Raw genomic sequence first — 26,874 nt, forward strand, 5'->3', positions numbered from 1 at the left:
TTGGATTTGCGGCTGTTTTTACAGTCATTTGTGTCCAACAATAAATAAATAGAATCACCCGTGGGCCAAATTCAGCCTGCAGGCCGCCAGTTGAGGAATCCTGCTCGAGTGAGACCCTCCTTGCTGTTCCTGTGTTCTGCTGTTCCAAACCCTCTCCTCGCCACAAGAACATCTGGAACGTTTCCAACACGTGAGGCATTCCAGAGCCCGCGAATTCTGACTCCACCCATCCACGAGTTTGGGTACGTTAACTGCGTGCCCTTTTTCGCTACGAGTGCCAAATACCTGTGTGTATTGGTCGCAGGACGCGTCAATCATGATTTCTAGGATAGGAGGGAGGGCAGGGGCAGAGAGGTGGGGAGGAGTAGAGGCGTTGTAACTGTCAGTTGTGTTCCTCATTCTCGTCAACATCGGCTGTTGCAGACTGACTATAAGCGATTAGCAGTTTTGGGGTACTTTGAGATCTCAGTCAATGTACGGAACTATGTAATATAAATAAGTATTGTTCTCCCTAACAGAACACCAAATATCACAGCGTAAAGTTTACTGCCTTGCACTTTGGTAACTGTGTCGGTGATGGTAAGGCAGACTGAGTAAGCTACTTTGGGTAACCTACACCTAAATAGATCAGTTGTTTTTAACGATTTTTATTGCGAAGTTTCCTCTTCCCAATGTTCACCTATCATTGTGTGTGAAAAAGCTTTGTTGGAAGCATCCAGGACAGCGCTTTCTTTCATGGAGAGGTAGGGCTGATGCTGCCAATCTGTGAAACTGATCGGACTTGTTGCGCGAAAAACACGTCCCTCTGGAATGCATAGTATTTTAGGTAAACCCGTTATCAAAACCAATTTACATTTAAGTCTGCGCGTGTCAGTGGTGTTTTGATTTCCCAACAGGGCACATTTCCGATTGTCTATAGTGGGTGTTCCCCACCCAATCCTTTGATTCTATACCAGATAGTAGGATATACAAGTCAGGTCGACTTTGTGGACACTGGAGAGCGAACATGAGACTGGATGTGATGGACTTTCGGCATAATTAAGGACATTTAAGTAATTCACCTACCCGACTGCCGGACCGGGGACGCTCTAACGGACTAACGGAATCGCCCGAGGCCAGATGAGCTGGAGTCCGGTTCCGTGATTTAATGTTTTTGGAAAGGCGCAGCAGACCCCTCAATACCCGGGCACTTCTGTAAATAAATGGCACCCATAAAAAAACAACGACCAACGCAGACTTACTCCGAGGCAATACGTAACATTTTGTGATTTCCTAACCTGAAACTTGAACTTGGGCTTCTGTTGAGAAGATGTCGGAGCAAGAGCATTATGGGGACGGTCTGTGCGATGATGGAGCTCCTGAGATCATCCCGCCGAGAGCGTCCAGGACGGGGAGGCGGAGCGGAGTCATCCTCCCCGGCCAGGACAACGATACCATCGTCCTGGAGGCAGTGAGGGCGGCCCCCCGCAGGAGCAGCATCATCAAGGTAAGAGATTCGTTTATTGAGGTGATTGTTGAGGCTACATGTAATGACACTGGCACATCTATCTGACCGATTTCGGTTAACAGACCTGTCAAACACAAGCGCCTGCCTTTCCCTTAGCCAATAGTTTACCATAGTTCACCCAAAGGAAACCAAATACCCAGGCTGTATATTGAAAACCCATAGGCTAGGCCTAATAGACGCACTGGAGTCTCCCATTGCAATATTCATAATGTCTATTCATCTACTTCTAATATCTCTGCAACAGACACTGGACATGGAGCCGCCGGATAAAGGACTGCCAATAGTTAATAGAAGTAGGATAAGCTACAGAGGGTTGTGATTACATTAGCGTGCGAACAAGCATCAGACAAATGCCATGTATGCTACTCTTCAGAGGTGGTCTCAATTTGGTTCTCAGACGTAGTACCTCACACTGGATGACAATTGTTGTTGAGGACTTATAAGAAAGTGATCTATTTTTCAAGGAGAGAAACGTGCAGGGTGCGATGGGCTATAATAGTGTTGTGAAACTGAAATTACGTAGCCAAAGTCTATTGGTCTCTTTGGATATACAATGTAGGCATCAGCAGGTGTCACTCACTTCAGTCATGCACAGCATAATTTACTCACTCAGTACGCACTCAAAATAACTACTACTACTACCATATGGTATCGTTGTGATTTTAACTGTGTTTATGCCCAAAATATTTCCTACTATGCACCAAAGAATATAGGCTACACATTGTTCATTCAATCTGTGACGCCGCCCACACCTACTCTGAACAACACCAACTCTGAACAACACCTACTCTGAACAACACCTACTCTGGAACAACACCTACTCTGAACAACACCTACTCTGAACAACACCTACTCTGAACAACACCTACTCTGAACAACACCAACTCTGAACAACACCTACTCTGAACAACACCTACTCTGGAACAACACCTACTCTGAACAACACCAACTCTGAACAACACCTACTCTGAACAACACCTACTCTGAACAACACCAACTCTGGAACAACACCTACTCTGAACAACACCTACTCTGAACAACACCTACTCTGAACAACACCAACTCTGAACAACACCTACTCTGAACAACACCTACTCTGAACAACACCTACTCTGAACAACACCAACTCTGAACAACACCTACTCTGAACAACACCTACTCTGGAACAACACCTACTCTGAACAACACCTACTCTGAACAACACCAACTCTGAACAACACCTACTCTGAACAACACCTACTCTGAACAACACCAACTCTGAACAACACCTACTCTGAACAACACCTACTCTGAACAACACCTACTCTGAACAACACCTACTCTGAACAACACCAACTCTGAACAACACCTACTCTGAACAACACCTACTCTGGAACAACACCTACTCTGAACAACACCTACTCTGAACAACACCAACTCTGAACAACACCTACTCTGAACAACACCTACTCTGAACAACACCTACTCTGAACAACACCAACTCTGAACAACACCTACTCTGAACAACACCTACTCTGAACAACACCTACTCTGAACAACACCTACTCTGAACAACACCTACTCTGAACAACACCTACTCTGAACAACACCTACTCTGGAACAACACCTACTCTGAACAACACCTACTCTGAACAACACCAACTCTGAACAACACCTACTCTGAACAACACCTACTCTGAACAACACCTACTCTGGAACAACACCTACTCTGAACAACACCAACTCTGAACAACACCTACTCTGAACAACACCTACTCTGAACAACACCAACTCTGGAACAACACCTACTCTGAACAACACCTACTCTGAACTGCACCTACTCTGAACAACACCAACTCTGAACAACACCTACTCTGAACAACACCTACTCTGAACAACACCTACTCTGAACAACACCAACTCTGAACAACACCTACTCTGAACAACACCTACTCTGAACAACACCTACTCTGAACAACACCAACTCTGAACAACACCTACTCTGAACAACACCTACTCTGAACAACACCTACTCTGGAACAACACCTACTCTGAACAACACCTACTCTGAACAACACCAACTCTGAACAACACCTACTCTGAACAACACCTACTCTGGAACAACACCTACTCCAAACAACACCGCACATTCCATGCCATGCGCCTGGTAATCTCAGTTCAGGTCCACACAGCGCATCACACATTCGTATTCACATGGCAAATCTGTGCCTAATCCGTGCCATTACGCACAATGGAATTATTATAGTGGAGTAACCTTGCTACATTTCTACATTTATGTTATGTTAGTGTGTCTTCCTTATAGGGAGGCTCCATACTCCAGTTTGTCTGTGTGTGTGTACCTCCCAGCTGAGAGGCACTGATGTGTTGATTGTGCCAACAGAGACCTCTCTTTGTCCTATTGACAGGAAGTGTCACGAGTGATGGACAGATGGAGAGAGGAGAGGATGAGAGGGATGTCAGTGACAGGCGGGGAGGGAAGGGAACAGAGGGAGGGAGGGAGGGAAGGAAGGATGGGGAATTCTGATAGGAACCTGGCTAATGAACTGGACTTGGTTGTTTAGGGAAACTAGGTTACTCAAGGTGTCACCCCCAAAACATGCACCCCCCTCCCCAACATTTCAAATATTTTCACATGACCCTCTCCTTGTAAAATAAATTGCACATAGAATTAACTCAAAATAATGTTTACGACCACAAATAACAATTTGTTTCAAATGTTTCTTTACACTACAGTTGTGGCCAAAAGTTTTGAGAATGACACATAGTAACACAAAGTCTGCTGCCTCAGTTTGTATGATGGCAATTTGCATATACTCCAGAATATTATGAAGAGTGATCAGATGAATTGCAAAGTTCCTCTTTGCCATGCAAATGAACTGAATCCCCCCCAAAACATTTCCACTGCATTTTAGCCCTGCCACAAAAGGACCAGCTGACATCATGTCAGTGATTCTCTCGTTAACACAGTTGTGAGTGTTGACAAGGACAAGGCTGGAGATCACTCTGTCATGCTGTTTGAGTTTGAATAACAGACTGGAAGCTTCAATAGGAGGGTGGTGCTTGGAATCACGTGCCGTCATCATTGCTTTGCACAAAAAGGGCTTCACAGACAAGGGTATTTCTGCCAGTAAGATTACACCTAAATCAACAATTTATCGGATCATCAAGAAGTTCAAGGAGAAGAAGGCGCTCTGAAGAAGGTTTCAGAGCGCCCAAGAAAGTCCAGCAAGCGCCAGGACCGTCTCCTAAAGTTGATTCAGCTGCGGGATCGGGGCACCACCAGTACAGAGCTTGCTCAGGAATGGCAGCAGGCAGGTGTGAGTGCATCTGCACGCACAGTGAGGCGAAGACTTTTGGAGGATGGCTTGGTGTCAAAAAGGGCAGCAAAGAAGCCGCTTCTCTCCAGGAAAAACATCAGGGACAGACTGATATTTTGCAAAAGGTACAGGGATTGGACTGCTGAGGACTGGGGTAGAGTCATTTTCTCTGATGAATCCCCTTTACGATTGTTTGGGGCATCCGGAAAAAAGCTTGTCCGGAGAAGAGAAGGTGAGCGCTACCATCAGTCCTGTGTCATGCCAACAGTAAAGCATCCTGAGACCATTCATGTGTGGGGTTGCTTCTCAGCCAAGGGAGTGGGCTCACTCATCATTTTGCCTAAGAACACAGCCATGAATAAAGAATGGTACCAACACATCCTCCGAGAGCAACTTCTCCCAAACATCCAGGAACAGTTTGTTGACGACCAATGTCTTTTCCAGCATGATGGAGAACCTTGCCATAAGGCGAAAGTGATAACTAATTGGCTGGGGGGAACAAAACATTGATATTTTGGGTCCATGGCCAGGAAACTCCCCAGACCTTAATCCTATTGAGAACTTGTGGTCAATCCTCAAGAGGCGGGTGGACAAACAAAAACCCACAAATTCTGACAAACTCCAAGAATTGATTATGCAAGAATGGGTTGTCATCAGTCAGGATGTGGCCCAGAAGTTAATTGACAGCATGCCAGGGCGGATTGCAGAGGTCGTGAAAAAGAAGGGTCAACACTGCAAATATTGACTCTTTGCATCAACTTCATGTAATTGTCAATAAAAGCCTTTGACACTTATGAAATCATATTATGTCAATCTGGACAAACAGAAAATACATCCCTCCTTACCTTGTGGGTTTACCCAGTATTGAAGGCCTGGCTTGACAATCTCCGAATGTCATTGGATTTTTTGTGTGTTTTGTAATAGATGTCTCATTCCATTCATCAAATGGCCGCTGCACAGTTTGGATTGATTGATTGGTTTTATTTGTCAGTAAAAACAACAAAAATATTTACGTATATACACACAGTACAAAGATTTTTAAAAGTTACCCAGGATTGCACAATAAAGTCTGGTATTTACTTCCATTGTGGTCCCTATTTTTACATAAATACATATACAATGACAGACATACAGATTCATTAGACAAAAAAATGCTAGGCAAAAAAACAGACCAAAAAATGCTCGATCTCCAGATGAGTATGAGAGGGGAGTTTACAATTCTTGTTTTGGCTGGTCTGTAGCTTATTCTTTAGATGTTTAGGGCTGCTGGTGAACCACGATGTGCAGGACTAATCAAAGTGACACTGGACTAGAACACTTGTCTTTAGGGTGTCTATAGGTTTCCATCCAATTGGCGACAGATTTCCATGCGAATATTCTAAAATCTGCATAAAAACAATACGCGCATTTTCCCATCAGTTGTTTCCATCCAATTGACTTGTTGCGGATACAACTCTATGAGTAAATACGTAGTGCATAAAAAATGTATTTTATAGTTAAATTCCCATTTTCCGAATAAAAAATACAAATTAAATGGGTTTCCATCGCATTTTAAACTGCAGGCCTAAGTATAGCGAATGTAACCTCTCTAGTATTGGCGCGTGCGCGCTAGCCAACAGCTCGCAGATACAGTGCAGGTGTAGCCTACTATATAATGTGATTATTATGGATAAACGTGCCAGATCATTTTATTTGTCAATCGGCAGCCAAGCACCGATCATCATGTCACCAGAATAAGATCCTCGATATTTATTGGAAAGGAGCATCTAGCTCATCACTGCACTTTCACCACCCTGTGAAGTTCATCATAATATATTTAATGTGTTTCTTAATAAACTGCATGCTTTCCCAAGATGTCGTGACATTTTTTATCCGAAGTACTTTACTTGCATAAAAAGGTTGGATGGAAACCTGGTTAATGTCAGGCCATGTTGAGGATGCTGGAATTATATTTTTGACAAACGTGTACATGCTTACAGGAGGCTTTTGAAGCCTAATCAGATTAAAACATTGTGACTGGTTGTGTTTACACCACATATAAAAGGTAAAACATTTGAAAAGTTAGACTATATTGAAGCGTTAGGTTCTAGGTGTGTGGAAAAGCTGCTTGGATTGGAGAGGAGGCAGAGCGCACCTTAAGCTTTCCTGAAAAACGGGGCCTGCCAGGTTATTATAGGACGACTTGGGAGAATGATGATCTGCAACAGACAGAGCATCTTAGTATCAGAAGTAAAAATACAGCCAGACTGGCCTGGTACTGTACCTTTCTAGACATATAAACTGTCGAGAGTAGACCCACAACTGATACAAATGAAACATTCAGTTAACAGGGCTGTTGCGCTGTTATTCAACTGCCATTTTCACTGCAGCCTAGAGTTCTCACTTGAGAACAGTAATACAGTTATTCATTGCATTGTTGTGTTGTAGACTAGTCTAGGTAGGCTAATTGTATTGCCCCTAACAAGATAATTATGGGAGCTTTTTGTCTTCACTGTTCTTTCATGCACAATGCTGCACCTGGCCTCTCTGCTGCCTATATCAGCTATTCCTATTTGTTCTTGTGGATTCATATTTAACATGTATGCAGCTTTGAATGATTTCATGTATGGTATGATTGCTAGTTAGCCTATTGCAGATCTGGACAAACACACCACCTACCCCTATTGTCACTATGAATGGTGGATAGAGGGCAGGATAGACAGACTGGTAGACTATATTGACCTGTGACATAGTAAAAGTCAGCGGGGGGAAAAGCGTAGTGCATAAGGGAAGAACCAAAACATATAGGGGAGGTGCATGCAAGCAGATGAGGACATTTGGCTAGGATGGAAGAAATTATGTAGTAAAACCTGCAAAAGAACAAATGTAAACCAGGGAAAAATGCATTGCCCGCCCCTATTCACAATTTAAAAAATCACACAACCCTCCCCCTAAAAAATTTGACAACCCTCCGCTATTTTGCAGTAAGTAATGTTCCCAAATTGTTCCTGAGAACGTTAAGAAACAAAAAATGTCTGTATGAATTTCAGTACTAGGGCATAACTTCTCCTACAGATTTCGTCGTGGTTCTGTTTAAAGTAATATTCTGAGAACGTTCAGAGAACGTTAAGAAGCAACATTCTTCTGCAGGAATTTCAGTACTTCAGCATAATGTTTTCTGCAGGGGTTCTTCGTGGTAGGAGATAAGATAGCTCAGGAAATATGTTTTTTGGACACATATTCAACCCATTTTTTTGTTTGCACAAAACTACCTCCATACTTTTTAAAACCGGAACCGGGTTACCTTCAGACTAGTTCCTTGACACTTGTGGAGGTTGTAGAGCAAAACTGAGAACACCGTCGTGTTTGTGAGAATCTCATCTTTCCATAGGGAACCATTCCAGGGAAACATAGTAAGGTGTTCCCAGAACCTCCCTGCAACCTAAAGATGAATGTTCCCAGAACAGGAGAAATGATCACTTCCGTTCTCAGAACATTTAAAAATGTTTCTGTTTTACCGGTAAGGTTTCATTCCTAGAACCAATGGGAAACCAAAATGAACGTTCCCACAACTTCCAAGGAACCAAATGTGCTATCTGGTATAGGTTCATGCTCTACAACATCCCAGAACGACCCTGCTCACACAGGAAGCGGCGCAGGTCCTAATCCAGGCACTTGTCATCTCCCGTCTTGATTACTGCAACTCGCTGTTGGCTGGGCTCCCTGCCTGTGCCATTAAACCCCTACAACTCATCCAGAACGCCGCAGCCCGTCTGGTGTTCAACCTTCCCAAGTTCTCTCACGTCACCCCGCTCCTCCGCTCTCTCCACTGGCTTCCAGTTGAAGCTCGCATCCGCTACAAGACCATGGTGCTCGCCACGGAGCTGTGAGGGGAACGGCACCTCAGTACCTCCAGGCTCTGATCAGGCCCTACACCCAAACAAGGGCACTGCGTTCATCCACCTCTGGCCTGCTCGCCTCCCTACCACTGAGGAAGTACAGTTCCCGCTCAGCCCAGTCAAAACTGTTCGCTGCTCTGGCCCCCAATGGTGGAACAAACCGACGCCAGGACAGCGGAGTCAATCACCACCTTCCGGAGACACCTGAAACCCCACCTCTTCAAGGAATACCTAGGATAGGGTAAAGGAACAACAAGATTTAGATGCAAGTGGCTGTTCCACTGGTTGTCATAAGGTGTATAGCTCTGGATAAGAGCTAAATGACTTAAATGTAAATGTAAATGTAGTGAAGAGCCATGTGGTTACCATTCACTCACCATTTACTCCAGTGCTCATAAAAGCCGCCCACCCAGTTGATCTAATGCTAGAGTCTTATAATCCCTCTACACGAATACATAAAGCAGTATGTAGGTCTTCCTTTTCCACCAAGTTAAAATGTTGTTATTTGCAATGTTGAAATTGAGTGGTCATATTAGTTTGTAGGCCAAATCGTTCGGATGCTACAGACGTTTTCTTTGAGAACACAGATTTTCGGGATGTCTCATGGTCTGACGAACTCCGCTGTAGCTCAGCCACCTTCTACCGTCAATGCACAAGGCCGACATAGGCAGATGTGGTGGATTGAGACACAGCCCATGCAGAAGGCCGACATAGGCAGATGTGGTGGATTGAGACACAGCCCATGCAGAAGGCCGACATAGGCAGATGTGGTGGATTGAGACACAGCCCATGCAGAAGGCCGACATAGGCAGATGTGGTGGATTGAGACACAGCCCATGCAGAAGGCCGACATAGGCAGATGTGGTGGATTGAGACACAGCCCATGCAGAAGGCCGACATAGGCAGATGTGGTGGATTGAGACACAGCCCATGCAAAAAACAGATATCTCTAGCTTAAACTGACAGATTTTGATGGGGATGCGCCAATTGACTCTTAATTAAAACCTACAGTACATTCTGTTCTCAGCATCAACTAAACTCTATCTTCTATCTTGTTCAGGTGTGTTGGCCGTTCCCACTAATTGTCTCCCCTTTTGAAATCGGGTCTGTTTGATATCTCACTGATGCCATGACACAATAAAAAAGAAATGTGTTTGCATAAATTAATTCAATTCATTTTCATGCGTCCTATCTTTGCTTGGAGTTCAACATAGTTAACCCAAAATAAGCTACCATTGTAATTAAAAGTCTCATTGAAACCTTTACATTTTGTTCAAAACATTCACCACATTTAGAGAATGTTCTCCAAACATGATTTAATTACCTTCAAATAACCCATAATTTCCGTTCCCAGAACATTAATTAAACCTCCCAGGAAAACGTTCAGTGAACCCTAGTAAAACGTTCTCAGAACCTCCCTGCAACATAAAAATGAACGTGGCCAGGACAGGTGAAATGTTCACTTCCCTTCTCACAATGTTTAACAAACTTTTACGTTTTACCGGTCAGGAAATTATGACTTTGTTCTAATGGGAAACAAAAAATGTACATTCCCACAACTTCCAAAGAACCAAATGTGCTAGTTGAGGTCTGTGCAAAGGTAGTGTTCTGTTCAGAGGTACTACACCTTAGCCTTCCTGTCACTCTCTCACTGTAGACAGAAAAATAGAACAAAAGTCAGTCATTCACATGATCAGGCACTAGATGACCAGAAAGTTACACTAGCTGGCTACACTGGTCACACTGTGTCTCTGTCTGCCATTTCACTAGTAACCATAGTTCCAGGTGCCTAGAAACATCCACAACAGAAGAAGATAAATATGCAACATGTCCAATATTGTGACCTTACCAATTGGACTGACTGGGCTGTCTGAAATACACTATGATCCACTACACACACTCTGCCCTTGGGAAAAGCCACTCACACTAAAATGCTTCAGCAAACAGACAGATGTATCTATTAAGGGAGGATTTCAACTTGTTGCCCTGGGAAAGCATACAGATACGCTCTCACCCTGTGTGTGTGTGTGTGTGTGTGTGTGTGTGTGTGGACTGGGACAACGAAAGGATTAATAGGAATAATCGATTCCTTCATGTTCTCTGTGTCTTCCGCTGCCTGGCCTGCGAGTCAGTCTTGGATCAAATTAATCTGGATTATTATAATGCCTCTTGTTTCTGCCTTGCCCTTCCAAACTCTGTGTAGACATCCCAGCTAGCACATAATGTTCTGAGAACCAAATGTTTCTTAGAGTTGGTGATAGAGTGGTTGTCCAAGGATTATTTTTCATACCTTCCCACAACTTTCTGGGAACGGTGCAGGAAAGTTGCTTGGCTTTGGAACATTCTCAGCATATTTAAGGAACATTATTTTCTTGGTATTTCATTACTTTAACAGAACGTTTCCTAAAAGTTCAAACATGGTTACATTTAAAAAAATGTTGACAAATGTTCTAGGAACATCATCCAACTGGTTTGACATTGGGAATGTTCTCAAATAGTTCAGAGAATGTTAATAAATAACGTTCTTCTGTAGGAATTTCAGTACATCAGCATAATGTTTCCTCGTGGTTCTATTTAAAGTCATGTTCTCAGAACATACTTTTTGTTCTTAGTAAAAACCACAAGAAAACATTAGTAACATTCTAAGAATGTTATTTAAAAACATATACATTCCATTCCCAGCATCAACAGACTCTCTATATCCTCAATCTTGTTAAGTGTGTTCAGGTGTGTTGGCCGCACCCACTAATTGGCCACACCTGATCCGGCAAACATTGTTTTTGTTTGACATCGGCTGCTGAACTTGCTGGGCTTCGATTCAGACACAGGAGTATCCCACCTTTAACCTGTTACTCCTACCCCCTACTTTTTCGAACATTCTGTTAAAAATCGTGCAACATTTCAGCGCCCTGCTGCTCATGCCAGGAATATAGTATATGCATATGATTAGTATGTGTGGATAGAAAACACTCCAACGTTTATAAAACTGGTTAAATCACGGCTGTGACTATAACAGAACGTGCGTTTCATCGAAAAGTGCAGGAAAATCTGATCACTGAAAATGGAAAAATATATCCATGCGCGACTTGAACCCATTGATAAAGGTGAACCACATTTAATGGGGCTGAGGTTGCAATACCTACAGCTTCCACACGTTGTCTAGAGTCTTGTCATTTGCCTACAATTTGTTTCTTGGTCAAACAGACACAAGGCAGCACATTTCAACCGGTCTCCGACCGGATATTTTGGTTGGGATTTACCCGGACATTATTTCCAGACGGGAAATCGTTATCGTTTATCACACAGTCTTCACAGATCGATATCTAGGCTATATATGGACCGATTTAATCGAAAAAAAGACCCAATAGTGATTATGGGACATCTAGGAGTGCCAAAAAAGAAGATGGTCAAAGGTAATGAATGTTTTATATTTTATTTGTGCGGTTTGTGTAGCGACGACTATGCTAATTATTTTGTTTACGTCCCCTGCGGGTCTTTTGGGGTGTTACATGCTATCAGATAATAGCTTCTCATGCTTTCGCCGAAAAGCATTTTAAAAATCTGACTTGTTGCCTGGATTCACAACGAGTGTAGCTTTAATTCAATACCCTGCATGTGTATTTTAATGAACGGTTGAGTTTTAACTAGTACTATTAGCATTTAGCGTAGCGCATTTGCATTTCCAGATGTCTAGATGGGACGCCTGCGTGCCAGGTAGGAGCAAGAGGTTAACTCTCTCACAGTTTCTCTCTCTCTGTGTCTCTCTCTCCCACTGTTTCTCTCTCTCTATCTCTCTTTGTCTCTCAATTTCAATTGAAGGGGTTTTATTGGCATGGGAAAAATATATTTACATTGCCAAAGAAAGTGAAATAGATCATAAACAAAAACAATACACAATAAAAGATTAACAGTAAACATTACACTTACAAAAGTTCCAAAATAATAAAGACATTTCAAATGTCATATTATGTCTATATACAGTCTTGTGCAGATAGTTAAATTACAAACGGAAAATAAATAAACATAAATATAGATTTACAATGGTGTTTGTTCTTCACTGGTTACCCTTTTCTTGTGGCAACAGGTCACAAATCTTGCTGCTGTGATTGCACACTGTAATATTTCACCCAGTAGATATGGGAGTTTATCAAAATTAGGTTGGATTTCGAATTCTTTGTGGGTCTGGGTAACCTGAGGGAAATATGTGTCTCTAATATGGTCATAAATTTGGCAGGAGGTTAGGAAGTGCAGCTCAGTTTCCACCTCATTTTGTGGGCAGTGTGTACATAGCCTGTCTTCTCGAGAGCCAAGACTGCCTTCACCTGGCATTCTCAATAGCAAGGCTATGTTCATTAAGTCTGTACATAGTCAAAGATTTCCTTAATTTTGGGTCAGTCACTGTGGTCAGGTATTCTGCCACTGTGTACTCTCTGTTTAGGACCAAATAGCATTCGAGTTTGCTCAGTTTTTTTGCTACTATTAATCATTTTTTGTTTTCTCGTGATTTGTTTGGTTCCAAGGGTGTAAAGTCCTTAAGTAAAAATACTTTAAAGTACTACTTAAGTAGTTTTTTGGAGTATCTGTACTTTACTTTACTATTTATATTTGAAAACTTTTACTTCACTACATTCCTAAAGAAAATATTGTACTTATTTTTCCTGACAACCCAAAGTACTCGTTACATTTTGAATGCTAAGCAGGACAGGAAAATTGTGAAATTCACACTTATCAAGTGAACACATGGTTATCCCTACTGCCTGTGGTCTGGCGGACTCACTAAACACAAATATCTATACTTTTACTCAAGTATGACAATTGGGTACTTTTTCCACCACTGGTTAGGTCTAATTGTGTTGCTGTCCTGGGGCTTCTATATCTCCCTATCCCCCTCTCTCCCCTGCTGTGCGGCCCTGCACTAGACAATGATTTGTTTACAAAGTACACTTGGCTCCGGGTCAAACATAATGGGTGTGTGTGTATGTGTGAGCGTGTGTTTATCGGAGTGTATGTGTGTAGCTATTCTCTACAGGAGGGGACTGCCATATGTTAGTGTGTGTGTGTGTAGGGGAGATACTGGAGCCTCTGTCCTTCAGTGTCATCCTCCTACTGGTAGCACAGCACCCCTGGAACTGCTCATCATGAGGCTGTGTGTCAGTGTGTGTGCGTATGTGTTTGCCTTGAGGAGTCGGCCTGAATCAAATAGAAAATAAGACATATTGCCCTGTGACAGCTGCTTTAGCCACCTATGAAAGACACTTTATCCCTGACACTTTTAGCATACAGTATCACACGGTACGAGTCAGGTCTGCCACCAAACTATTTCCGTACTAATTGGCTTTATACCTTCGCCAGTATACCGTGATCTGCATTTCTCCCTTTCAGTTGAGCTGTTGGATGTTTGTGTTGACATGAGTAGCCAGGATAAGCAGAGAGAGGGAGAGAGAGAGAGAGAGGTGGAGACAGGGAGAGACAGAGGAGGGAGAGAGAAAGAGAGGAGGGGAAGAGAGATAAGGGGGAGGAGGGCGAGCCCTATCTGCACGCTGCTTCCTGTTTAGTAATATCCTCTCTGCAGATGATGTTGTTGAGTTCCTCCCTTTCTCTCTGTTACATAGTTTACTCTTCTGAATAGCTGTTATTGTGAGTGTTTTGTCAGGGTCATGACATAAAATGAACTTCAACCAACCAACCAGACAGAGACAGACAGACAGGCAGACAGGCAGAGAGAGACAGACAGACAGACAGGCAGACAGAGAGAGAGAGAGAGAGAGAGAGAGAGAGAGAGAGAGAGAGAGAGAGAGAGAGAGAGACTAAGTTTGTTTAGACATGTACAAAATGAAGTGCAAAGGTAGAAAATGTGCCTGAAATGTCGAAAGGGGAGGAAAGAGGAAAAGTAGAGACGGATGTGCAGAGAGGACGTAGAGAGAGATAAACAGAGTGTAAGAAAGCGATTAACTGAGATAGAGATTTACACAGTAAAGGAAGGGCTGTGAATGGTGCAGTCTATATGTGTGTGCGAGCTTGTGGGCGTGTGTGTGCATGTGTGTTTGCTCACTAGTGCATGGTGTTTTACCTCAGGGTGGAGCAGACGGGAGAAGGGCTCTGGAGAGTTAGAAATAAGGCTGATTTGGGCCTGCTTCAACACCTTTAGGTCAATACAGCAGAGCCTACAGGAAACTGGAGGGCCATGGGATGGTTGGCCCCGTTAGGGGTGAACAGGGTGGACTCACACACACACACACACACGCACGAACACCAGTGTTGGGGGTAATGCTTTACAAAAGTAACATGTTACGTAATCAGAATACCTTTATGAGTACCATAGTAAAGTAACGTGTTACTTTTTCAAATTGGATCATTTTATTTTGGTGACTTTGTCAAACAATGTGTGCGTTACTTTCAGAATCATATCTCTACCAGGCACGTGTTTCCATGATTTTTAAAACAATTTCCCCGCAATTCTACCCTGTTTCTTAACAGGGAGAATCGACTCTGGGAAGAAAGGGTGCCATTCTTCTCTTCTCACTCCAAAATGTTCTTTGGCACACACACACACATGCACTAAACTATTTTTCTTCGATTTTGCCAAAATAAATTATATTTAAAAAAGTGTTTTAATGACTAGATTACTATCTACTCCCTGAAAATCCCACCCCCAATAATTAATTGAAAGGTCTTAAACCCTACCAACCCTAAGACTCACAAACATCCCGCCTTCTTCCCTGACAATCCCACCCACTGTGATCGATTGACAGGCCAAGCTGTTTAGAATGTGTCCAGGATAACTCATGACAATGAGGAAATACAGTGCCTTGCAAAGTATTCGGCCCCCTTGAACTTTGCGACCTTTTGCCACATTTCAGGCTTCAAACATAAAGATATAAAACTGTATTTTTTTGTGAAGAATCAACAACAAGTGGGACACAATCATGAAGTGGAACGACATTTATTGGATATTTCAAACTTTTTTAACAAATCAAAAACTGAAAAATTGGGCGTGCAAAATTATTCAGCCCCTTTACTTTCAGTGCAGCAAACTCTCTCCAGAAATTCAGTGAGGATCTCTGAATGATCCAATGTTGACCTAAATGACTAATGATGATAAATACAATCCACCTGTGTGTCATCAAGTCTCCGTATAAATGCACCTGCACTGTGATAGTCTCAGAGGTCCGTTAAAAGCGCAGAGAGCATCATGAAGAACAAGGAACACACCAGGCAGGTCCAAGATACTGTTGTGAAGAAGTTTAAAGCCGGATTTGGATACAAAAAGATTTCCCAAGCTTTAAACATCCCAAGGAGCACTGTGCAAGCGATAATATTGAAATGGAAGGAGTATCAGACCACTGCAAATCTACCAAGACCTGGCCGTCCCTCTAAACTTTCAGCTCATACAAGGAGAAGACTGATCAGAGATGCAGCCAAGAGGCCCATGATCACTCTGGATGAACTGCAGAGATCTACAGCTGAGGTGGGAGACTCTGTCCATCGGACAACAATCAGTCGTATATTGCACAAATCTGGCCTTTATGGAAGAGTGGCAAGAAGAAAGCCATTTCTTAAAGATATCCATAAAAAGTGTCATTTAAAGTTTGCCACAAGCCACCTGGGAGACACACTAAACATGTGGAAGAAGGTGCTCTTGTCAGATGAAACCAAAATTGAACTTTTTGGCAACAATGCAAAACATTATGTTTGGCGTAAAAGCAACACAGCTCATCACCCTGAACACACCATCCCCACTGTCAAACATGGTGGTGGCAGCATCATGGTTTGGGCCTGCTTTTCTTCAGCAGGGACAGGGAAGATGGTTAAAATTGATGGGAAGATGGATGGAGCCAAATACAGGACCATTCTGGATGAAAACCTGATGGAGTCTGCAAAAGACCTGAGACTGGGACGGAGATTTGTCTTCCAACAAGACAATGATCCAAAACATAAAGCAAAATCTACAATGGAATGGTTCAAAAATAAACATATCCAGGAGTTAGAATGGCCAAGTCAAAGTCCAGACCTGAATCCAATCGAGAATCTGTGGAAAGAACTGAAAACTGCTGTTCACAAATGCTCTCCATCCAACCTCACTGAGCTCTGAGTTTTGCAAGGAGGAATGGGAAAAAATGTCAGTCTCTCGATGTGCAAAACTGATAGAGACATACCCCAAGCGACTTACAGCTGTAATCGCAGCAAAAGGTGGCGCTACAAAGTATTAACTTAAGGGGGCTGAATAATTTTGCACGCCCAATTTTTCAGTTTTTGTTTTGTTAAAGAAGTTTGAAATATCCAATAAATGTCGTTCAACTTCATGATTGTGTCCCACTTGTTGTTGATTCTTCACAAAAAAATACAGTTTTATAACTTTATGTTTGAAGCCTGAAATGTGGCAAAAGGTCGCAAAGTTCAAGGGGGCTGAATACTTTCACAAGGCACTGTAAAATCGAAAATGGGAGGAATAATATTGTTTTACCCTTTAATAATTTTTATTTTGTACTTGCTAGTTTAAGAAAAAGCCAAGCTGTTTTGTCACATATAATGCGATCACAATAATGTAGTAACAATTTTCTCTCTCAATATGGCAGTGCTATCTTGTAGGGCATTGAACAAGTCTGTCAACTTGAAAATACAAACTGGAGTTTTGCATTTAAATTAGCTATATATATCCATAAATTGCATCGCAGAATCTGCAATAAAAATAATAAACTGTAGCTCCGGTAATATGGGTCATATTTGAAAGGTTTGGCAAGAGCAGGTGTCCCTAACATTTTCTTTCATAAGATCTACTTTATACCAAAGAAATCTGCAAGTAGGCTACAGCCTGCATATTTGGTTATTGTGTAGGCCTAATTTGATGAATAGAAACAAAGAACAGCACTGTCTGCATACATAATGTAATTGTATTTTGGTTCTTAAAACCACATTTCTAGTCTACCACATTTCGAAAAAAAATATTTATACTGTAGCCTACCTTGAGAATCTTGCCATTTTAAGATGAGAGAGAATACATTTGAACAAATCTGTAGCCTGCAGATACAGGACTAGGCTGCTATAAATTATGTTTAATAGTGGCCTTTTAAACAACACACCACAGTGAGTAGACTAGATATTTTACAACAAATCGCCAAGAAACAGAATAATCATGAAAAGTATGAGGAATAACAAAATTGTAGTCTCAGCTGGAAGTACCCATGCTGATGTCTATTCAATGCTGGTCTGACCAACCGGAAACCATGCTTCAAGACTGCTTTGATCACACGGACTGGGATATGTTCTGGGTAGCCTCGGATAATAACATTGATGTATACACGGACACGTTGACTGAGTTCATCAGGAAGTGTACAAGGGATGTTGTTCTCACTGTGACTATTAAAACCTACCCAAACCAGAAACCGTGGATAGATGGCAGCATTCGCGCTTAACTGAAAGCGTGAACCACCGCATTTAACTATGTCAAGGTGACTGGGAATATGGTTGAATACAAACAGTGAAGTTATTCCTTCCGTAAGTCAATCAAACAGGCAAAACGTCAGTATAGAGACAAAGTGGAGTCTCAATTCAACTGCTCAGACACGAGTCTTATGTGACAGGGTCTACAGACAATCACAGACTACAAAGGGAAAACCAGCCACGTCACGGACACTGACGTCTTGCTCTCAGACAAGCTAAACACCTTCTTCGCCCGCTTTGAGGATAACACAGTGCCACCGACGCGGCCCACTACCAAGAACTGTGGGCTCTCCTTCTCCGTGGCCAACGTGAGTAAGATATCTAAGCGTGTTAACCCTCCCAAGGTTGTCGGCCCAGACGGCATCCCTAGCCGCCTCTTCAGAGCATGCGCAGACCCGCTGGCTGGAGTGTTTGTCCACCATTGTTTCTGTACCAAAGAAAGCAAAGGTAACTGAACTAAATGACTATCGCCCCGTAGCGCTAACTTCTGTCATCATGAAGTGCTTTGAGAGACTAGTTAATTAAGGATCATATCACCTCTACCTGGCATGCCCTGATCATGCCCTGATCTGTTTCACCTGTTCCTGTGATTGACTCCACCCCCACCAGGTATCGCTTATTTTCCCCAGTGTATTTATCCCTGTGTTTCCTGTCTCTCTGTGCCAGTTCATCTTGTATGTTAGTCAAGTCAACCAGCGTGTTTTTCCCATACTCCTTTTGCTATTCTCTTTTTGTTAGTCTTCCTGGTTTTGAACCCTGCCTGACTCTGGACTACTTTCCCACCTGCCTGATCATCCTGCCTGCCCTGACCTTGATTCTGCCTGACCTTCGGTACCTTTTGGACTCTGAACTGGTTTTGACCCTTTTGCCTGTCCATGACCATTCTCTTGCCTTACCCTATTGAATTAATACATATTGTAAGACTCCAACCATCTGTCTCCTGTGTCTGCATCTGGGTCTCGCCTTGTGTCATGATACTACCTTATCTTACACCCTAGACCCACTTCAATTTGCTTACCGCCCCAATAGATCCACAGATGATGCAATTACACTGCCCTATCCCATCTGGACAAGAGGAATAACTATGTAAGAATTCTGCTCATTCACTATAGCTCAGCCTTCAACACCATTGTACCCTCCAAGCTCATCATCAAGCTCGGGGCCCTGGGTCTGAACTGCGCCCTGTGCAACTGGGTCCTGGACTTCCTGATGGGCCGCCCCCAGGTGGTGAAGGTAGGAAACAACACCTCCACTTCACTTTTCCTCAACACTGGGGGCCCCACAAGGGTGTGTACTCAGCCCCCTTCTGTACTCCCTGTTCACCCATGACCCCCTGATCACCCGTCAACAAAATGAAGGAGCTGATCGTGGACTTCAGGAAACAGCAGAGGCAGCACACCCCATACACATAAGCTGGACCGCAGTGGAGAAGGTGGAAAGCTTCAAGTTCCTCGGCGTGCACATCACTGACGATCTGAAATGATCCACCCACACGGACCGTGTAGTGAAAAAGGTGCAACAGCACCTCTTCAACCTCAGGAGGCTGGGGAAATTTGGCTTGTCACCTAATACCCTCTCAAACCTTTATAGATAGACAATTGAGAGCATCTGTCGGGCTGCATCACTGCCTGGTACAGCAACCACAGGGCTCTCCAGAGGGTGGTGTGGTCTGCCCCACGCATCACCGGCGGTACACTGCCTGCCCTCCAGGACACCTACAGCACAGGAAGGCCAAAAAGATCATCAAGGACATCAACCACCTGAGCCACGGCCTGTTCACACCGCTATCATCCAGAAGGTGAGGTCAGTACAGGTGCATCAAAGTTGGGACCGAGAGACTGAAAAACAGCTTCTATCTCAAGGCCATCAGACTGTTAAATAGCCATCACTAGCTGACTACCACCTGGTTACTCAAACCTGCACCTTAGAGACTGCTGCCCTATATAGACATGGAATCACTGGTCACTTTAATAATGTTTACATACTGCTTTACTCATTTCATATGTATATATTGTATTCTATTCTACTGTATTTTAGTCAATGCCACTCAGACATTGCTCGTCCTAATATTTACACTACTAATGGAAATTGTCTGGGTAGCCATTTGACTAGATGTTCAGGAGTCTTATAATCCAAGTTTATAATTTTAAAAGTCTAATTGATCATTAGAAAACCCTTTTGCAATTATGATAGCACAGCTGTAAACGGTTGTCCTGATTAAAGAAGCAATAAAACTGACTTTAGACTAGTTGAGTATCTGGAGCATCAGCATTTGTGGGTTCGATTACAGGCTCAAAATGACCAGAAACAAAGAACTTTATTCTGAAACTCGCCAGTCTATTCTTGCTCTGAGATATGAAAGCTAGTCCATGCGAGAAATTTCAAAGAAACTGAAGATCTCGTACAACACTGTGTACTACTCCCTTCACAGAGCAGCGTAACCTGGCTCTAACCAGAATAGAAAGCGGAGTGGGAGGCCCTGGTGCACACCTGAGCAAGACGACAAGTACATTAGTGTCTAGTTTGAGAAACAGATGCTTCACAAGTCCTCAACTGGCAGCTTCATTAATTAGTACTCGCAAAACACCAGTCTCAATGTCAACAGTGAAGAGGTGACTCTGGGATGCTGCCTTCTAGGCAGAGTTGCAAAGAAAAAGCCATATCTCAGACTGGCCAATAAAAATAAAAGATTAAGATGGGCAAAAGAACACAGACACTGGACAGAGGAAGATTGGAAAAAAGTGTTATGGACAGACTAATCTAAGTTTGAGGTGTTCGGATCACAAAGAACAACATTCGTGAGATGCAGAAAAATGAAAAGATGCTGGAGGAGTGGTTGATGCCATCTGTCAAGCATGGTGAAGGCAATGTGATGGCCTGGGGGTGCTTTGGTGGTGGTAAAGTGGGAGATTTGTACAGAGTAAAAGGGATCTTGAAGAAGGACGACTATCACTCCATTTTGCAATGCCATGCCATACCCTGCAAGGCTGTAATTGCTGCAAATGGAGGATTCTTTGACGAAAGCAAAGTTTGAAGGACACAATTATTACTTAAATTAAAAATAATTATTTATAACCTTGTCAAAGTCTTGAATATATTTCCTATTCATTTTGCAACTCATTTCATGTATGTTTTCCATGGAAACATACATGAAATGAGTTGCAAAATGAATAGCAAATATAGTCAAGACTTTGACAAGGTTATAGGACATTACTAAGTGACCCCAAACTTTTGCACTGTCGTGTATATATTTATATATTTCCTAATTCCATTATTTTACTTTTAGATTTGTGCGTGTTGTTGTGAATGGTTAGACATTACTGCACTGTTGGAGCATTTCGCTACATCCGCAATAGCTTCTGCTAAATATGTGCATATGGTCAATTAAATGTTATTTGATTTGATTTGAGCACATTTCTTGACCATTCCGCTTTTCCTCTGACATGGCCTTTTTGTTTGCGCTGTCACAGTGTCATCATGATTCTTTTTAAATAAACTTGCCTCACCAGCATATACTTACTTACCAAACCAAGCAGATGTGTTTTATCGAGGTACAGATATCCTGTGCCTTTTCCTTTTGTGCATAGGCACATACAGACACAGCTTGGCTACATTGTAACAGCGATGCTGCCACAGTGCACTTGAATATGGAGCTCAACCAGGACTGTTACCTTTGTAACAGAATTAAACATTGTAACAATGTGATTTAACTGATTGATGTGTGGAAAATAGATGACAAAAATGCAGAATTGTGTTAAATGGCTGTAAGCAACTTGGGGAGAAAAAATATTTAACAGATCAAATTATGTAATATTAGGCTTACTGGTTATTGTTTTGTAAATACTTGTGAGCTGCTCATTGACAGCCCGCGAGCTACAGGACATGCAGTTTTATGCAAAGGTGCAACCTTTGGTAGGCTAATGGAAGGCTACTCAGAGTCTGCGCTACAGCAAAGCCTAATCCGACATGCTCGTTCGTGCTCATCATTGTTCTCACAGGCAAAGTGAAATGACAATGAATTTGCTCTTAGTGCACTGCGCTCAAATGATATGTAACAACACCCCTGAGTGCATTGGACATGAAACAACAATACAAATGTAACAGCACATCAAAATAGATACACAATTGTCTTTTGCAGGAGCCTTTTCATTTTAAACACCAGTGGAGCAACTAGTGCTTTCTAACTGTACTGAACCAAAACAGTTGTGTGGGAATGAAGCAAAGCTTTAGAGTGGTCAAATGCATTCATCTTGAGGCGACGGGAGGAGGGGTGCGTTAATGCAATCTGTTAATTATTATATCATATATCACATGTACATATCTATTTTAATACATACCATCTCAAAACATAATCATTAATCATAATCACATAATCAACTAATCATTGAAAATGACAAATTACCTGTTGGATCATGATAATTGTCTAGTAAAAAAGTGGGGGTGCAGTCAAACAAACGGTGAGATTTTTAGTTTTTTTCCCATTAAAAGTGTCGCAAAGTACTTTTACCTAGTAATGTAAAGCGTTACTTTGTGTAAAGCAGGGATCATCAACTAGATTCAGTCGCGGGCTGATTTTTTTCTTGAGTGATGGTCGGGGAGCAGGAACATACTTACAAATAATTTGTAGACAAACATATATAATATTTGATTAAAATAGAATCATTTCAAACCTGGCTTAGATTTGTATACGATCAGGTGTCTCTCTTTTATGTGTAGGAATACTTGGGAACAGATTTAAAAAATGTAAATAACTTTTATGCCCCCCCCAACTAAAATAAAGAATCTTTATTTTGTATTATTTTACTCAGGAAACTCTTATAACCTGCTCAGTCCATTCCAGAGTGATTAGTCTTAAGGGTGTGCCTGGTAGTGTACAGTTAGTCATTGGGAGAATCCAAGTCATCATATGCCAGACATGGCCTCAATAAGTTAAAGCATAGGTGTGTTTGTATGTATGTACAGTGGGGCAAAAAAGTATTTAGTCAGCCACCAATTGTGCAAGTTCTCCCACTTAAAAAGATGAAAGAGGCCTGTAATTTTCATCATAGGTACACTTTAATGTTCTATGACAGACAAAATGAGGAAAAAAATTCAGAAAATCACATTGTAGGATTTTTAATTAATTTACTTGCAAATTATGGTGGAAAATAAGTATTTGGTCACCTACAAACAAGCAAGATTTCTGGCTCTCACAGACCTGTAACTTCTTCTTTAAGAGGCTCCTCTGTCCTCCACTCGTTACCTGTATTAATGGCACTTGTTATCAGTATAAAAGACACCTGTCCACAACCTCAAACAGTCACACTCCAAACTCCACTATGGCCAAGACCAAAGAGCTGTCAAAGGACACCAGAAACAAAATTGTAGACCTGCACCAGGCTGGGAAGACTGAATCTGCAATAGGTAAGCAGCTTGGTTTGAAGAAATCAACTGTGGGAGCAATTATTAGGAAATGGAAGACATACAAGACCACTGATAATCTCCCTCGATCTGGGGCTCCACGCAAGATCTCACCCCGTGGGGTCAAAATGATCACAAGAACGGTGAGCAAAAATCCCAGAACCACATGGCGGGGACCTAGTGAATGACCTGCAGAGAGCTGGGACCAAAGTAACAAAGCCTACCATCAGCAAGGGCATTGAAGATTAAACGTGGCTGGGTCTTTCAGCACGACAATGATCCCAAACACACTGCCCGGGCAACGAAGCATGGATCTCAACGCCATAGAAAATCTTTGGAGGGAGTTGAAAGTCCGTGTTGCCCAGCAACAGCCCCAAAACATCACTGCTCTAGAGGAGATCTGCATGGAGGAATGGGCCAAAATACCAGCAACAGTGTGTGAAAACCTTGTGAAGACCCAACAAAGGGTATATAACAAAGTATTGAGATAAACTTTTGTTATTGACCAAATACTTATTTTCCACCATAATTTGAAAATAAATTCATTAACAATCCTTCAATGTGATTTCCTGGATTTTTTTTCTAATTTTGTCTGTCATAGTTGAAGAGTACCTATGATGAAAATTACAGGCCTCTCTCATCTTTTTAAGTGGGAGAACTTGCACAATTGGTGGCTGACTAAATACTTTTTTGCCCCACTGTATGTATGTGTGTGTGTGTGTCTGCATGTTTTCGAGAGTCTGGGTGAGGCTGATAGGGGGGATTTGGGCACTTGGCATTGTGTTGTGTCACACAATACATTGCAGCATGTCTAGTGAGAATGGATGGATTTCAGTTAGACACAAGATTGTGTGAACACTGCTTTCAGAATGTATTCACTCACACACCCCTTGACTTTTTCCACATTTTTTGTTGTGAAATAAGGTGGGATTAAAATGTATTTAATTGTCATTTTTGTCAACGATCCAAACAAAATACTCCGTAATGTGAAGTGGAAGAAAAATTCTAACATTTGTAAAACTATTAATGAAAAATAAAACATAAATATACCTTGATTACATATGTATTCAACCCCCGGAGTCAATACTTGTTCCAGTCACCTTTGGCAGCGATTACAGCTGTGAGTCTTTCTGGGTAAGTTTCTAAGAGCTTTGCACACCTGGATTGTATAATATTACCACTTTATTCTTTTAAAAATTCTTCAAGCTCTGTCAAGTTGGTTGTTAATCATTGCTAGACAGCCATTTTCAAGTCTTCTATACAGGCTTCCTTCTTTTCACTCCATCATTTAGGTTAGTATTGTGGAGTAACTGTTTTTCATCCATCCTCAGTTTTCTCCTTTCACAGCCATTAAACTCTTAACTGTTTTAAACTCAGCATTGGCCTCATAGTAAAATCCCTGAGAGGTTTCCTTTCTCTCCGGCAACTGAGTTAGGAAGTATGCCTGTATCTTTGTAGTGACTGGGTGTATTAATACACCATCAAAAGCGTAATTAATAACTTTACCATCCTCAAAGGGATATTTAATGTCTCCTTTTTTTACCCATCTACCAATAGGTGCCCTTCTTAGTGAGGCGTTGAAAACCTCCCTGGACTTTCTGGTTGAATCTGTGTTTGAAATGTACTGCTCGAGTGAGGGACCTTATAGACAATTGTATGTGTGGGGTACAGAGAAATCATGTTAAACAGTATTATTGCACACATTTTGAGTCCATGCAACTTATTATGTGACTTGTTAAGCACAATTTTACTCCCAAACCTATGTAGGCTTGCCATGACAAGACATTTCAGCGTTTAATTTTTTATTCATTTGTAAAAATGTCCATTTGTACATTGTGACATTATGGGGTATTGTGTGTAGGCCAGTGACACAAACTCAAAATGTAATCCATTTAAAATTCAGGCTGCAACACAACAAAATGTGGAAAAAGTCAAGGGGTGTGAATACTTTCTGAAGGCACTGTGTGTGTGTGTGTGTGTGTGTGTGTGTGTGTGTGTGTGTGTGTGTGTGTGTGTGTGTGTGTGTGTGTGTGTGTGTGTGTGTGTGTAAAGGGCAAGATGCAGCTTCGTATGTATGGAGGAATGCTCTGTGGCTGCCAGAGCAATGACATAACCACGGTTTGTAGCAGAGATCCCAGGCCCGATGCTTGGATACCATGGCAACCTGTGTGCCTATGACACACACCGACCCAAACTGTAGGGGATTGGGGTTATTTTTTGTTGTTGTTGGGGGAGTAAGCCCTGTGAAGTTTATTCCACTTGTGCTCGTTCAGTCCTGGTAAACTTGTACGTGAATACTAGATGTGTGGGGAAAACAGATGGGTGGCCGTCACAGTGTACAAGCTATAGCACCAAAAATGTGTACTCAGTTAACAACGGTCAACACACACACACACACATATTTGAAATACTTTCTTTGAATTCACAAGTCACATTACAGACGAGAAGGATTGAAACATTTCATACAGGTAACTGCCAAAATAATGGAAACACTTGAGTAAACGATACATTATATTGAAAGCAGGTGCTTCTCCTGAGTTAATTAAGCACTTAAAATCCCATCAGGTTATGTATAAAGATGCTGGGCAGGCCATTATTTTGGCTACCATGGCTATGGCCTATCCACAGGGCACGAGTGGTCACTGAATGGTTTGATGAGCATGAAAATGATGTAAACCATATGCCATGGCCATTACCAGATTTTAACCCAATTGCACACTTGGGAGATTCTGTAGCGGCGCCTAAGACAGCGTTTTCCACCACTATCAACAAAACACCAAATGATGGAATTTCTCGTGGAAGAATGGTGTCACATCCCTCCATTAGAGTTCCAGACATATATAATCTATGTCAAGGTGCATTGAAGCTGTTCTGGCTCGTGGTGGCCCAACACCCTATTAATTAAGACACTTTATGTTGGTGTTTACTTTATTTTGGCAGTTACACGTAGGTCATGGATATCTGGACACTTATGGATACAGATAACACCTTCTTCTCCACACAGCAAGGCTGCAAATGACCACTGACACAGAGCAGTACCTTGCTAGCTGCTTTCCGTCTGTCCTATGCAGGCCTGCAATCTGAAGGCCATCTACTGTCAGCCTATGTACATGGCCGAAACTCATGAATATCAGCACTATAACCAAGGCTGTTAAGGCGTGTTAAGGCATATTTCAGGAACTTGTCAGTAAAGGCCTGCTCCATGTAGGAGTCAAAAGAGCAACCCACTTCCAAAATGAGCACCTCCCTCCGGCCTCCTCCCACAACAATTATATCTGGCATATTTGGTATACAAGTAAACACATCATCATCAACATCACACACACAGACA

General features: G+C 42.2%; 1 protein-coding gene across 1 annotated transcript in view; it reads left to right on the top strand.

Moving 5' to 3' along the window:
* Nucleotides 1-324: 324 nt before the first annotated feature.
* Nucleotides 325-26,874, top strand: part of LOC118366927 (inactive phospholipase C-like protein 1) — a 163,286-nt gene continuing 136,736 nt past the window's right edge. Inside the window, exon 1 of the mRNA XM_052493692.1 lies at nt 325-1,486. Within this exon, the coding sequence (XP_052349652.1) occupies nt 1,310-1,486 (177 nt within the window). The 5' untranslated portion in view covers nt 325-1,309. The remainder of the gene's footprint in view (nt 1,487-26,874) is intronic.

This window comes from Oncorhynchus keta, chromosome 34 (assembly GCF_023373465.1).
Source record: "Oncorhynchus keta strain PuntledgeMale-10-30-2019 chromosome 34, Oket_V2, whole genome shotgun sequence".
Classification (NCBI taxonomy): domain Eukaryota; kingdom Metazoa; phylum Chordata; class Actinopteri; order Salmoniformes; family Salmonidae; genus Oncorhynchus; species Oncorhynchus keta.